A 15,863-nucleotide genomic window follows, 5' to 3' on the forward strand; every position below is an offset into this window, starting at 1 on the left:
ACTTAGCTGGGCCATCTCCAGTCATCCTGATCCCTATCTGGCCACTGGACCCAGATGTCTCTGCAGGAGAAAGTGAGGCTGGTGACCTTGCACAGCCCTGCCTCACTTAAATCCAATTCAATTGCATATCATGTCATCATCTCCCTGACCTCATGGTTCTCTTCGAGAACAAAGGACAAAACTACACAACCACAAAACGAGTACTTAATAAATTCTTGTTGACTGGCAAGAACCATATACCAAGTGGCCTCATTGTTCCTTTTGAGGTAGGAGTCAAGGTTCTTTGCTGATAACAAGGGTGGGGATGGGGGTCTTGGAGAGAATCAAGAAAGCACTGGGGGGAAGAGGGGTAATTCCCTGTAATACCAACAAAAGGTTAATAAAAGGATTGCCAGGGCATGGTGCTAGCCCAGGTGAACTTGGATGAATACATTTGTGGTAGGTCAGGTGTGACTAATTCTGTGTTGTCAGCAATATACTCTGGGGCCTGGGGAACTTCGATCTAGGTTGACGACTGTATGGCAAGCACAACCTAAGGACAAACAAGCCTGGGGGTCCAGAGCACTTTGAGGGTCCAGGGCATTTAACCTGCCATTTCAAAGGCCATAAATGTCAGGCCATTCCAATCCACCCTTTTCACCTAAGAATTTATAGTTCATCTTCTCACAGTAGTAACAAGGTTTGTGTTTCAAAATGAACCTACTCCATTAGGAGAATGAAAACATCTAGCTCTGTAAAATAAAATGAGAATTGAATTAGGTTTCATATCTCATTTAAGGAGGCTTAGACATGTTAAAATTCATTAACAGAACAGTTTTCATCAAAAATAGCTTCTATCTAAAACCTTTTCATGATGAATGGGAAAAAAAAAACTTTAAAGTTACTTGGAAAATGTATTTAACTCATTTCCGCTCCATTCTGCATGAAGCATTCTTGGCTATCAAAGCCCATTTTAAAGATTGTAGTAAGGTCTACAAAAATCTCCCTCTTCTCAGTAGAGGCACTAATTCACAATTTGCACAACACAGGAAAAAGTGAAAAGGCAAGCAGAGACAGGTGTCCCTCCCAATCCTAGGTACTGATTCTACTCGTAGGTAAAGAAATAAAAGTACTGAACTCACCAAGAGACAACCCGGAAAGAAGCAGAAACCGACTGTTCCAATCATTTCCCATGGGCGATCCTTCATGTGGGAGGTGGGCCTATAGAACTCGACTATAAAATTACATAAGATTGAAATGGGCCACAAGTCATCTGTGCCCCCAGGGATAGCCATCACCCAGGAGCACTTAGAGGCAGCCTGACATCATGGAAAGAACACTGGATCTGAAATGAGATGGTTTGGATTGGTGTCCATGCTCTGTCCAGAACCAGCTGACCCTTGCAAATTTCAGTTTCCTCATCTATGAAGTGAGGGCCAATGAAACTTGCATCAGCTGCCTCACGGGGCTGTTGTGAGGATCACAATGTGAGATAGTGTATGTGAAGAACTTTGTGGATTATGAGGGGATAAGTAAATGTAAACCGTCAGCATATTTTTTTTAGCAATTTTATGCTAATTCTATGGGGAAATAACCTGGGGTTCTGTCTCATTTGGACCCTGTGCCTGAGTCAGCCTACAAGTAGCTGAGTTGGCTTGAGGTTCACCTCCATTCTCTTTTCCTGCTCAGTAGAACAGGTTGGTAACATGAAGGACGAAAAGCTGAGGCTCCCATGAAATCACCCGGAGGCTAGATTTGTTAGAGCCAACCTCAAAGCAATTAGTGCCAAGTTAGGAGCAGAGAAGGGGGCCTGAAGGAGCCTTAGCACCTGTTGGGAGTGAAGGAGGAGAAGTGCCAGTGAGGAAAGAGCAACAGCGGTTACCAGAGGTGGGAGAATGAACCCTGGGGTCCCACCCAGAGTGGTGCTCTAAGTCACAGGCAGTGGGCAAACCCCTCCCCCCCCACCCCGAGGAGAAAGTGGCATTTTGACATCTTCTGTCATTTGCTGTGCAAAAGGAAGTTTGGAAGCCTCCCTTGGCTGGATGCTGGCAGAGCAGCTGATGGCCACTTCTTCAAGGACGCTCCATACTCTCAAGTCTCCAGGTTTCCCCTGGGATGGAGCCAAGCCACATCGATAAGTTGTTCCTAAGGTATTTCCAGGCTCCTTGTGGGAGGGAGGAGCTTCTGACACAAGGCTTACAGTTATTTGCTCAGGGCCTCCTCTGATGCATCTTTAAAGGTGACTTTAGGCAACTGGAAAGCTTTGCCAACAGAACCTTAGCACGGACTGGACTTGCCAGCCTGAAAAGGCTTCCAGTATTTGACCAACAAAAGTCTATGATGTTACCTGAGGACCAGTTCAGCAAAACACAGGGAAGACCCTCACCTGAAGGCTGGATGTCAGTGACAAATGTTTTGGCACAGCCATTCACAAAAGAGACAGACTATACAAAGGGTTGGGGGTGCAAGAGGAAAGGCTTGAACTCCTAACATCATGGATCCAAGCATCAGAATCTTTACAGGTATACCCAGAAAGAGAAATCCAAGCACGGCCTCTTCTGATGGTCTCTCCAAAGGCTACATAACATCTGGCCTCTAAACACTGAGTATGTGGCATTTTCATTGGATTGACTAGACAACAGACTCCCACCATGGCAGGCACCTATTTTCACTGGGTTCACCAGGCCATAGGTGGCTGACAGGGCTGAGAAGGAAGTCCAATTCACTAAAAGAACAAGACACACAACTCCAGTGACAATGACATGGGTGGCCTAGGATGTGGAATTTTTTTTATACCTCCTCAAAGATACATTCCAAACGAGTTTTCACCGTAAGCTCTTTTCAAGAAAATTTATTCTAAAGGAAAATTTTTTTATCACAGATATAAACAATCAAGATGACCCAACAACATAAACATCTCCCCCCCCACACCAAAGTAAAGTGTCTAATAATAAGTAATTAAAGGTTCAGTGTGTGGGCATTTTTTAATATTGTGGTAAAATAAGCACCATATATAATAAAATCATTGGGAGATTTCTGGGCTAGATATTGCAATGTGTTGCTGATAAGGAAGGACATACTGGTAAATTTTGCAAATTAAAAAAATGATCACAGTATGTTCAAATCTGTAGATAAGGTTATTAATGATAAGCACACATAGTGGTTCTATTTTTTAAACAATGTACTTCCATTTTATAATTAGCTCAACTGGTAGATGATTGTCTAATAGTCCATGGGCTGTAAATAGTGTTTGGGAGGAGAGCACTTTGTAAACCATAAGGTGCTATAAAAGGTGAGTTCTGGGCCTCTGGCTTACATGGCAGAGTAGGAGAGGTGGATGTGGGGTTAGACCATCTGAGTTTTCATCCCAGCTCTGGGATTTACTGGCCCCCTCAGCCCCTCAGTTTCTTCATCTGGTTGGAGCAGATGATCTCTGAGGTCTGTTGTTAGCTCCAAATGAATGATCCTGTGTGTTGGGCTCCCTTCTTTTCCTCCTTCATGTTACCAACCTGTTCTACTGAGCAGGAAAAGAGAATGGAGGTGAACCTCAAGCCAACTCAGCTACTTGTAGGCTGACTCAGGCACAGGGTCCAAATGAGACAGAACCCCAGGTTTTGGGCTGACCTAAGGTTTTCATCACTGTCACTTGTCTGTGGCCCTTATGTACACTGGTAATTAAGATTGGCCCATGGTGAGCAGTAAAAAGAAGATTCCCTGGAGGAATGGGGGTTGGGGGGACACATATGTGAGTCCGTCTTTGAACCTTAAAGGATAGCCATCACCCAGGAGCACTTAGAGGCAGCCTGACATCATGGAAAGAACACTGGATCTGAAATGAGATGGTTTGGATTGGTGTCCATGCTCTGTCCAGAACCAGCTGACCCTTGCAAATTTCAGTTTCCTCATCTATGAAGTGAGGGCCAATGAAACTTGCATCAGCTGCCTCACAGGGCTGTTGTGAGGAAGGATCACAATGTGAGATAGTGTATGTGAAGAACTTTGTGAATTATGAGTGGATAAGTAAATGTAAACTGTCAGCATATTTTTTTTTAGCAATTTTATGCTAATTCTATGGGGAAATAAAGACTCAACAAGAAGCTTGGTGAGTGAATGAAAAGAGCTGCTTGGCAAATACTGTGGTGTGGCATTTTTTTTTTCCTGCTAAAAGCAGCCAAAATAAAATTTACTAGGAATTTCAGTCTACACACAAATTCTAGAAATGATTATAGAACATATAATCCAAGTGTAAACAAGTATTTTTCAAACTCTTTAAATAAGATCAAACTAAGTCTTAATGGATTTTTATAAAACCTCCTCACAGTTAAATATTTGTGACTTCCTCAGTCTTTCTTTTGTGAGAATGTTCACTGTGTGACACCGTAACTCTGCCAAGGAGAAACTGTAATTACTTCTCTTGCCGTCTGACACCTGCATTATAAGGCAGAAGAATGGCATAATTAATGTGAAAAACAAAGGAAACCTATGACTGATCTAGTCCTCCTCATTTTAAAGCACTCAACAGGAATGATTTCAACAATAAAGTTATATTACTTAAATAAAGCTAACCAAGATGTGTCACCATGTTCTGAGTTAAAGTGGAATGCCCTCCTTAGTCTGTACTAGAAGTAGAATTAGTAGCCATTCCACTGCAGGTTATTGATTCACTCTATTTTGCAGAAAAATGCTGCTCTTTTCCAATAAGTAGATTGGCCCAGGCATTCCCAACAGACACGGGCAATTCTTGGAAAAACAAGTAAAGAAAAACTACACCCTAAGCACATGTTTTGGCCCCTTGGTGAACATCAGCCTGTTTGCCGGTGGGCAGCATCAGTAAGGAGTGGGCAGAAGCCTCACGGCCTTTTTTTTTTTTGACCCCCTGAAGGATAAGCTTAAGCTTTTCAATTAATTTCTTCAGAATACCCAAATCCTTCACTTCCCCATCTGTAAATCTTACTTATTTTTTTTTCCTATTACATAAATGAACTAGACCAAGTGTCCTCTCCTAGTTGTAATAATTTTACATGGGGAAACATTGTAAATAATAAAATTCCCAATAAGAAATCTGGACCCTTAGCAAACCCTGTGGACAAAGTTGCAGCAACATGCTTCTAAATCTATTGTCATGCTGATGCCTCGAGCAGCACTGTGACCATTACTAGCCCAACTTTCCAACAAAGAAGAGAGTGGTTTTTCACACCATGTTGTGTCTAACAAACACAACAGAGTTCCTTCCTCTAGTTGGGTTCTACCTCTGGCTTTTGAAAAAAAGAATCAATGACCCCTAATGACCTAACTGTTCTCCTCTGAGCCCTACCCCCAACCACCCTGCTCTACACTGGCTGCCCACCAATAGCGGTGGAGTTGGAACCAAGTCATAGGCATCTCTGGGGAGGTCACAGGGCTTCGTGGGGTAAAGTCCCCATCTCTGACACAATCTCTTTTGGGGGCTGATAATTTGTAAAATCAAACTCAGCTAGTATAGAAGTGGAAACTTTTTAAACTCCAAAAGGGTATTTTTTCTTTTGAATTAGAATTTTCATTGTAACCAAATTCATTAGAAAAGAGGCCAATCTCCTCCCCACCCCCAACTTTCCATTATAAGTCTAACACCAAGCAAGTGCATTCCTGGGGTGTGTCTACTTACAAAATTACTCATATTTAACTCCCTCCATATTTTCTGATTTAATTAATTCCAGAGATGAAACTCAGATCTGTTTCAATGTCAAATCATCCTTCATTCTCTCATATGAAAGGCAAATACCCTTCATTTTTATTTTCTATTCAAATGCAGTTTTTAAAAAAGTTAAGGCCATTTAATCCTATCAGTTCCAACTTAAAATTAACCCAGCCAAAGTGAGATCACTGCATTGTAATTAAAGGCCTTGAAAAGGAGTCATAAGCCACCATCTTCTGTTTTTCTTCTATATGGTCTGAGAACGGTCAGCAGTTCCATATTTCACTAGTCTCCAACGTCGCCATCTCGATCACCAATGAGCCATAGAAAATGAAAACTCAAGGCTAATAAGGCTGTTCCAAGCAGATCTCCCAAAGCTGTAAGGTACGGGATGGAAAAGCTATCAGGATCTTTTCCTTTCCTCCAGAAGTGATGCACCATCCAGTCAGCAATCCACAGCAAGGTGAATACCTGGAACGATAAATGAAAGATCGTCTCTAGCTGGTCCAGACAACTCCTAGACTGTGGACAAGCCCAAAGCCCTGATTTCTGCTGGCTTTCACCTGGGAGCCCAAGAACCATCCACTGAGTATGAATCATGTAAGAGTATGGTGCTGAGAACGTGGCTGGGGAGCTCTCCTGCTCAGGTCTGGCCTAGACAACCCGTGACTCGATTTGGTTTGGGAAGCATTTATTGAGTGCCCAATGCATGCTGTTCTAGGTGTCAAGAATAAAAGTGGATGACTGACAGACCTCTGTCTTGTGAAATACTTATAAAGTAATGCAAAAGAAAATCACCTTGCCTTGTCTAACCCTTTGGACGTTTTTAAAAGATCTCTCACAGCCATCACCGCATTTCTACCCTATCTCCCAACAAAGACAAGAAGACAGAGCGGGTTTATCCCTGTTTTACAAGTGAGGAGCCCAAGGTGAAAGTTTGCCCAAAGGCACAAAGTCAGAAGAAGGCAAGACCAGCTCCCCGGCTTGGTGCTGTATCTAACATGTTATATAGACTTAGAAATATTTTCCAAGGCCTCAGGGCTCTCTAACCAGCCCTGGGAAAGACACTTTACAACAACAACCTGTAACATCTATACAAAGTTACAATAAAAGGGCATCTATAAAGAGGAGAGAACTTGTTCCCCTCTGGCCTGACAAGATTTATGGACTTAGAAGACATGTTGGCCGATCTTCCAGCTCCACACTGCAGAGGCCCAGTCTCCTTGAACAAGACCAAGAACAGTGATGCATTTCTCCAACCACTCCCCAGGCAGGACCAGCAACGCCCTGGAGACCAGTTGATCTCTGTGCTCTGACTCTCTTCCCCTGTATTTTGCCATTCCAGGGTTATACAGGGGCCTCCCATTTGGCTTCCACCAGGGTTTTATTTTTCCCTTTTATCTGACCTGCTCTGGGTCCAAGCTTTAACACCCTTGTTGCCTCAACCCCAGTGGCCAGGCTGATGTTTAGTAACAGTAAAAGGCACCCCCTGGACCTTCTTCTCAATCTCCCCATTTGCTTGCTCTCTCAGAGTGCTATGATACCCCAGACTTTCTGTCTGCCCAAAGCTGGGTCTTTGATCGCTCCTCTAGGCCATAAAGCCTTCTGTCAACAAAGACCCTGTCCCCATCCCAGATCCTTCTATGACCAATATGCAGTGCTAGTCTCAGCTAAGCCCCTTGCCCCTTATTTTCATGTGGAGCCTAACACACCCCTAGTGTCCTTCCCTCCCACTCAGTCCCAGGTTGTAGAACATTGCTAGATGCCAGGGAGATTTCGTTTTTTTAACACTGACTGGACCATATTACAATTTCATATTATTCAACCTCATCCTGATCCTCTTTACTCATCTGTCCTCTCATTCATCTCTCACTGGTTCCCTAATTACACAGTCTAGAGAAAATTCCTGACTTTCTCTCATCTTAAATTCTCCCCCAAACCCTTTCACTCTCAGGCTGACGTGACATCACCTGCTTCAGAAAGTGGTCTGAGACTCAGGCCCTTTCTTAATTTCTTCAGAATTCTCCTTGGGGTGTTTTGGGCTCTAACATGCTTTTGTCTTCTATTTTCTAAGTCCATTATTTACATGTGCTTCTTCTCTCCTCTCTCAGACCAGACGCTCCAAGAGTGAAAGCATCTGTCTCTGTAGCTTGGTAGCTATCTCATGTGCCCCTGTGCACACTCTTTGGGGCCACACCTGTGATGTCACTTGGATAGGGGATTCCCCATGAACAACCTCTCTCTATCAGTGCAGATCTGGACCTTTTCTGCAGCTTAAGAACGCTAAAGAATTGTCTGGGACCCTGAAGGATGGATGGCTGCCCAGGTCATGGAGCCAGGCTATGGCAAAGGCAAGGCTTCAGCCCAGGTCTCTCTGGCTCAGAGGCCAGCCCTATCCCAACACCCACGACTCCTCCCAGTGCTCAACATTTAATAAATGATGGCTGGATTTGCTGACTTCACACTCCTACAGTCAATCTGCAATCTCTCTCACATGTAGTTTCATATCTCATAAGCCCACTCTTAGCTGCTGTTCATTTGGATTACAGCAATAAGCTCCTAACTAATGTCTCTGGCCTCCGATTCATCCTGCCATGCTGTCACATTAGTCTTTCTAAAACCAGCACCCCCATGCTTAAAGCCCCAAGTCCTTAGATCCATCCCTTAGGGGACCCTCATCTCAGCCCGATTCTCTCCCACTCTCCTACACAAGCCCCCTGTTCTCCATATACAGCACCCAAGGCCCATCTCGTCACCTCTGCTGGCTTCCTGCTCTTCCTGGAATGCCCCTGGCATCCTCTTCGTTTATTAAAGCTCACCTCAAGCCTTACTTCCATTTATCCCCACCCTGCCCCCAACTCCTATGACACTGGTCTATACCAATTTGTGTGGTTTGGGGCATACTCTAATAAATGCTCGCTGAATTATAGTTTTAATATTTTTTTTTAAGCAATCAGGGTTAAGTAACTTGCTCAAGGTTACACGGCCAGTTATTTCTGGATGTGGTGCTAAGTATCTGAGCCCGGATTTGAACCCCAGGTCATCTCAACACTGAAGCCGGCGCTCTTACTCGCTGAGCCACCTGGTCGCCCCTAAGCAATTGGGGTTAAGTAACTTGCTCAAGGTTACACAGCCAGGTGTTTCTGGGTGGGTGCTAAGTGTCTGAGCCCAGATTCGATCCACAAGTCATCCTGACAGTGGAGCCGGTGCTCTTACTCGCTGTGCTACCTGGCCGCTCCAGTTTTAATATTTATTATCTTGAAAGTAGGAGGAGAGTAGGAACTACCACAAGTTTGGCCACAGCTCTTGAGGCTTATAATGATAAGTCTGCCTTCAAATATTTCTCTTAAAAGAACTAAATAAGACAAAAATTAAAAGTTGTGACGAAAGGAGCCTAGGACTAGGAGAGAGAGGGCCTGAATTTCTGATCTTGCCACTTTGATTAAGTAGCCCTGGGATCTTTATACTCTGAGGGTCTTGGTTTCTTCATTTATAAAAAGAAGAGATTCCTGGTGAAAGGCTGAAATAGGGACCCATTAAAGCCTCTATTCCAGACCTGAAATTCTGTGGAATTTGTACCGAAAAAAGCACATCTCAAATCAAACCAAGGTTGGATTGTAATTTTTTCGGGTTAATAAATATTCCCTGTTTGTTCTTTATGAAATATGCATAACTTCTTTAAGTAAATACATCTTCTGAAAAGGCAACTCTGTAGTCTTGGCTAATTTAATTTCCATGCTCCAGGTATGTTGCTTGGAATTCAAACAAATAATACAGTAAAAGAGTGTGTGTTTGCTTTGGAAGATAGAGATTCAGCAGCAGCTTCTTCCATGAATTAACACAGGCCAGCAATTCCACACATGAACAGTCCTTTAAAGGACTCCAGGGCTTATGTTAGGACAAACAACATATGCATCCTGTGGTACAGGAGGTTACTTTTGGAGATCCTGTCTTATAAATGCGACACAGTAAGGCTTTTGGAGTAACAACTTGGCATTTTTCCTACACACTAAGTATAAAACTCTCCTACCCCCACCTTACACAACAACAATAACAACGGAAAACAAACCAACAACAGCATCCTGATCTGACTTCTGGACAGAAGCTATGCTCAGGCACAATCTCCCATTTCCAACTGTCTGTTACGGAGAACCTCATGAGGCCCCAACAGCCAAGTGTGCATCCCACTCACCCTTTGATATTTATAGCACACACTTTCCCAAATAACAACTGGGGCAACTCACTTGAAACAAGGAAGGAATAAGTATATTCTTGTTCTAAATTGAAGGGTTCTTAAATGCTACATCTCGGCACCTGCAACTGCTTATTCTTTTGGTTAGAACGATGCCTAGAATATGGCAAATCAAAGATGGGGGAGCCTTTCTCAGGGGCACAGACAGCACTGAGAAAGGGGGAGACTTAACTAGCTGCCAGTTTAAAAAAAGAAAGGAAAAAACCCTCACAAACACGTGTATACACTCGCCCAATAACTCTCCAAAGGCTTCCCTTTTATAACTTTTGACCCTATTAAGAGAGCCCTGGATTTTTACTTTTGCCCTGTAGGTGGAGGCCCCATGGGCTCTGCCCCAGTGAGAACCCTGTTTCTGGTCCTAGGGACAGGCTTATACTACAAGCATCCACCTGGCCGGCATGTGCTCCCTCCTTACCCCGCCTGGTTCTGTGCCCCATCTGGTTTTGTGCGCCTGCTCCCTCTTACAAGACATCTTTCCCCACATTCCAATTGGCCCCTCCCCCTGAGGCTTTGTACTTCTTTTGATATTTGATTGGCTTCTTTGCACTCACTTTGTTCCCTAGTAAAATAGTGGGAGAACTTGTGGACAGCAGAAGACATCAGAACATTGACTGAACAACCAATTACAGCTTTAGAAGCCTAAGAAAGAAGCACATTTTCTTCCTCTCATCAGAGAAATGGCAGAATTGAGGTGTGTACTGAGGTACCCATGGTCAGGAGTGGTCAATATGCTGAGTTCTTTTGTACAACAGGTGAGATTTTTACATCATTTCTTATGGCACAACAGTAGTGCATTATATTCACAAGGCATAATTTGTGCAGGTACTCACCAAAAATGGGCACCTAATTCTTCACCCCCACAAAAAGAGCTGCTAAAATATTTTTATACATATGAGTCCTTTTCCTCTTTCTCTGATCTCTTTGGGAACAGATCTTTTTAATGCCGTTGCTGGATCAAAGGGTATGCTATGCACACTTTAGTGACTTCTGGGGCTCAGTTCCAAAGTGCTGGGGGATGGACGTCATTGGGAATTGACAAAGATGTGAAAAACATAAGGCCCTTAAAAGCAATGATTGCTTTATGTTTGTGTCCCCAGGGCCTAACACGATGCCTGAAATATAGTAAGTGCTTAATAAATGCTTCTGGAAATGAGTTTAATTATCAAGAACAAAGCATCTTCACAGACATGGTTCAACCATTTCCTCTCCTCACTGCTCTCTCTCCTCCCTCCCTCTGAGAGGTCCTTCTTCACAAACTCAAACCTTCCTCTCTGTGCTCAGTGTGAGGAACAGTTAACCTCTTCTGACAAAGACCATGAGATTTAGAGTTGGACAGGCTTTACTGATTTAATCCAGTCTTCTCTTTTTACAGTAAGAAAAAAAAAAAAAACAGGCTCAAAAGGAAAGAAATGTTCAAGTCCTAATAGTGTGGGATTCAAACCAAACCCTCAGACTGAACTTAACACCAAATGAAGAAGGCATCTCCATATACGTAAGAGAGTGAGAAAAGAGGACGTAAAACTGAGACACTCTATTAGATACAATTCACTTTTCTTTAGAAATGTAAAATGAGGGGCAGCCGGGTAGCACAGCGAGTAAGAGCACTGCCTCCAGTGTCAGGACGACCTGGAGATCGAATCCCAGGCTCAGACACTTAGCATCCACCCAGAAACACCTGGCCGTGTAACCTTGAGCAAGTTACTTAACCCCAATTGCTTAGGGGCGGCCAGGTGGCTCAGCGAGTAAGAGCACCGGCTCCAGTGTTGGGATGACCTGGATCAAAATCCGGGCTCAGATACTTAGCACCACACCCAGAAATAACTGGCCGTGTAACCTTGAGCAAGTTACTTAACCCCGATTGCTTAAAAAAAAAAATGTAAAATGAATCCAACAAGTAATTTTCAAAGTAGTCCTGCTTCTCTAAGATTCTTTTTATACATCCTCCTCTTCTCTTCTATACATTAGAAAAGCTTCATGGCTCTACTTTCTTCCTCCTTCCTTTTCTTTCTTTTCTTCCTTCTTTTCTTCTTCCTTCCTTCTACTCTATCCCTACTCCAGCCCTTCTCCCTCCCATCTACCTAATTTTAGAACAAAAAGGAATGAAGAGAAAGAGAGAAAGGAAAGAAAGAAGAAGAAACAAACAAACAAACAAAACCTGGTAGCATATATGTACAGTTAAATAAAACAGTTGTCATGTCTGAAAATGTCAGTCTCATTCTGACTCTTGGGTCCATCTCTTCTTTGTTGGGAGGTGGACAGCATGTTTTCTTATCTGTCCTCTGGAATCCTGCTTGGCTACTGCAGTGAAGGGAGTTTTTAAGTCTTTCAAAATTGTTTGACTTTACAATGGTGTTGTTAATGTATGAGTTGCTCTCCTGGTTCTGCTTCTGCTTGCTTCATTCTGTATTAGTTCACACAAGTCTTCTCGGGTTTCTATGAAACCATCCCTTTCATAATTTCTTATGGCACAGTAGTATTGCATTATATTCATATAACATAATTTGTTCAGGTACTCACCAAATAATAGACACCCAATTCTTCCCCCCCTCAAAAAAAAGCTGCTAAAAATATTTTTATACATATGACTACTTTTCCTCTTTCTCTGATCTCTTTGGGAACAGGTCTTCTAATGTCATTGCTGGATCAAAGGCTGTACACACTTCATTGAGTTCTGGGGCCCAGTTCCAAACTGCTGGGTCATTTCACAGTCACAACAGTTCATTGGTAGGCTTGATTTCCCTCCGTCCCTTCAACTGTCATTTTCCTTTTTGGTTATCTTTGCCAATCTGTTAAGAGTTATTTTAATTCTCATCTCTCTTATTATTAGTGACTTGGAGCACGCTTTATGTAGCTGCTGATAGCTCAGATTTCTTCCTTTGAAAGATGGCTATTCATTTCCTTCAACCATTTATCTATTAAAGAATGTCTCCAAGGGCTCTTTTCAGCACCCCATGAATTATCCCTCCCCAAACAGTAAAATTCTCAAAGAGAATATGGAGATGTTGGATACTTCTAGGAAAATGGAAATGAAGTCACCTGAAAAATCTTTTAAAAGTGAAAGAATAAAGACCTTCTAGAAGGATAAATTAGTTCTCAGATACACCAAAAAAAACCTCACAGCAACATCTTTTGTGGTACTAGCAAAAAAAAAAAAAAAGGAAGCAAAGTAGACCCCACCAACTATAGAATGATTAAAGATGTTAGGGAGAAGAATGTAATGGAATATTACTCTGTCTTATGAAAGAATATAATGAATTCAAAGAAGAATCAGAAGGCATAAATAAACTGATATAAAGTACAGTAAACAGAACCAAAAAAAAAAAAGATGCAACAACAATGTAAATGGAAAGAACAATAAAATGACAGAACCCCAAAGCTCTGTAGTTATTATCACACTCAGTCCTAGAGACAATATAGTTCCTTTCCATCTTTATAGAGGTGGGCCAACTGGGGTCTGGAACACAAATAACCCTACTTGATTGAAAGGCTAATTAATTTTTCTAAATGGCCTTTTCCTCCCTCTTTCTTTAATTCTTTGCTATAAAGGATGGCTTTTGGGGGACCCAGAGAAATATAATGAGAAATTAATGTGACATGAAAAAAATAGGTTATGAAAAATAGTTTTTAAAAGAAAGGACCAGAAGCAGAGCTCTGAATATCTGCTTGGCATGGGAATATAAAATCATACTTGGAAAAAGATAAATCATATTTTAAAAATTAAAATTATCTTTATTAAAACTGCATGACCCTGGGCAAGTTACTTAACTATAACTATACTTACACTTAAGTATACAGTATCATGTGAATTACCTGGGACAAGCAATAATTTTGATATGGTGCAAATTGTCATCTGTGTGTATCCTTCTATTGACGTTACCATTGACATGGAGTGTCTGACCACATTAAGCTGGTTTCTCCACTGTTGATTAGTTATCTGTCAGCTAGCTAAGTGCTAGATTTCATGCCATACATGTGTGTTTCACTTTGCAGTCTTTTGTTATGTATCTAGTTCATGACCTAAAAACATGGTTATTACTTCAATACACAAAAGTGGTAGCTCTTAAAAAGTACACTTAAATGATTTTTAGAGATATTGCGATGGCTGTTGGCAAAAGGAAGTTGTGCTAGTATCCTTCAAGCCAACAGGAAAACAAGATTGGTCACAATGAAGCACAAAACAATATATTGTCATACATAAGAAGCAAAGACCTTCAAAGGGACCTGAAAGTTGGAGGGGTTGTTGTTAATTCATTCTACAGTGTGGGGTCGGCTTCTTAAAACTGGAAGAACGGCAAGGAGACCAGTAAAAGTAAAAATGTGCTTGTTATGGACAAGATAGTACAAAGACTAGAGTGCCAAAGATTAGAAAAAGAACACTTTTACTGATGAAATTCATTATTTCATTCAAAACTCTACTAAAACCACTGTCTGAAATCTAAGTGAATATATAAAAAGGAAGCTTCTTCATCAGACTGTAAAGCAGCCACCCCCCAAAAAAGTTTTACTTTTAATGGGTCTTATCCCAATTGATGGAGTGATAAATTCTGGGGGGAAAAAACTGAAGCAGAATTAGTCAGGAATTACAGAAATTCCCAAGTAGGTAAAGAATACCACAACATGACCTTGCACCATGCCACAAATCAAAAGAGATGAAGAAATGTATCGAAAAGATGGGGATAGACATGCTTCAGTGGCCTAAGAACCAGTCTGATTTAATTGTCACTGAAAACTGATATTCTAGAAATTAGACTAGACTTTAAAAAACATACTGTTTCTTCAAAATCAAGATGATAAAAGTGATGGAGAATTAAAGAAAAGGTGTCAGAATTCAGATGTCAAATCATGTAAAACAAGTGACATGCAAAATGAGGGCATACTGCAGACAGAAAGTTGTTGGGTTTATTCTTCATTAATAAATGCAATTCTTTCACAGGGTCTCAAGTAATTCCCACACCACTTGAAGGTACAGAACAGGGCTGGTCTATATTTGTAGAGATAGTTTCTTCACTGAGTGTTCCCTATACCAGTGAAGCCACAGAGAGGGACCAAAAACAGATCAAATGGTAACAAAAGAAATCAAATAGTTTAAAAAGAGGCCAAATCTGACACAAACCCTTAGCTTTGCATGAGACACAACCAAATGAGTTAATAACAGATAAGCCGAGAAAATGCTTTAATGAGCTCCTTTTTAGAGGGAAGGAGCTGAGGATATGGATCAAGGGGGCATTAAAGAGAGACCCAGGATCCAGGCCTCCTCTGGATCTGAAGGATCCTCAAGTCACTGACTCGATAAAGAACTGAGAACATCTGGAGGCCTGCAGACAGGGATCGGACTGATTTATAGAGGAAATGGTCATACTGAATTAACTGATCAGTGGCGTGAAGGCAAGGGCAAAGAAGACAGTGGATGCAGCAGCATGTAAAGGAAGACCAGATATGGTGCTCCCCATTGGAGTCATATTGGTCACACTGTTTAGCACATCAAAAGAGGACAGGAGGCTGAGAGCAGGATGGAAATTGATTATTTGGAAGTTCCTCCTAATAATGCTGACAACAACTACACACGTGTGGGTACATGCACATGCATGCACAGGCACACACACATATACACACAGGTTATATTGCTACAAAGTACCTTTTGTCTTTACATCACAGCACAGGGTGGGGAACCTGCAGCCTTGAGGCCACATGTAGCCCCACCCCACTGGGGTCTGGAAGACCTGAGTTCAAATCCAGCCTCAGATACTTGCTCTGTTAGCCTCAGTTTCCTCATATTATACTATATGTGTATAGATATAATATATGTATATGTGTGTATGTACTTACCTTACAGGACTACTGTGAAAATGGAATGAGAATATTTAGGAAGTGCTTACTTTATAAATGCTAACTCTTATTATAAGCCTACCAGTGGATGGAACTCTACCTTTCAACAAAGGAAAACAATCAAACAAAAAT

General features: G+C 41.9%; 1 protein-coding gene across 1 annotated transcript in view; it reads right to left on the reverse strand.

Annotated features, from left to right (window-relative positions):
• Nucleotides 1-2,815: 2,815 nt before the first annotated feature.
• SLC41A2 (solute carrier family 41 member 2) overlaps nt 2,816-15,863 on the reverse strand; it is a 122,557-nt gene continuing 109,509 nt past the window's right edge. The window contains exon 11 of the mRNA XM_069099390.1: nt 2,816-6,124. Coding sequence (XP_068955491.1) covers nt 5,939-6,124 — 186 coding nt within the window. The 3' untranslated portion in view covers nt 2,816-5,938. The remainder of the gene's footprint in view (nt 6,125-15,863) is intronic.

This window comes from Petaurus breviceps, unplaced genomic scaffold (genome assembly GCF_028583685.1).
Source record: "Petaurus breviceps papuanus isolate PSGF00001 unplaced genomic scaffold, PetGlider_PUasm1.0 379, whole genome shotgun sequence".
NCBI classification, from domain to species: Eukaryota; Metazoa; Chordata; class Mammalia; order Diprotodontia; family Petauridae; genus Petaurus; species Petaurus breviceps.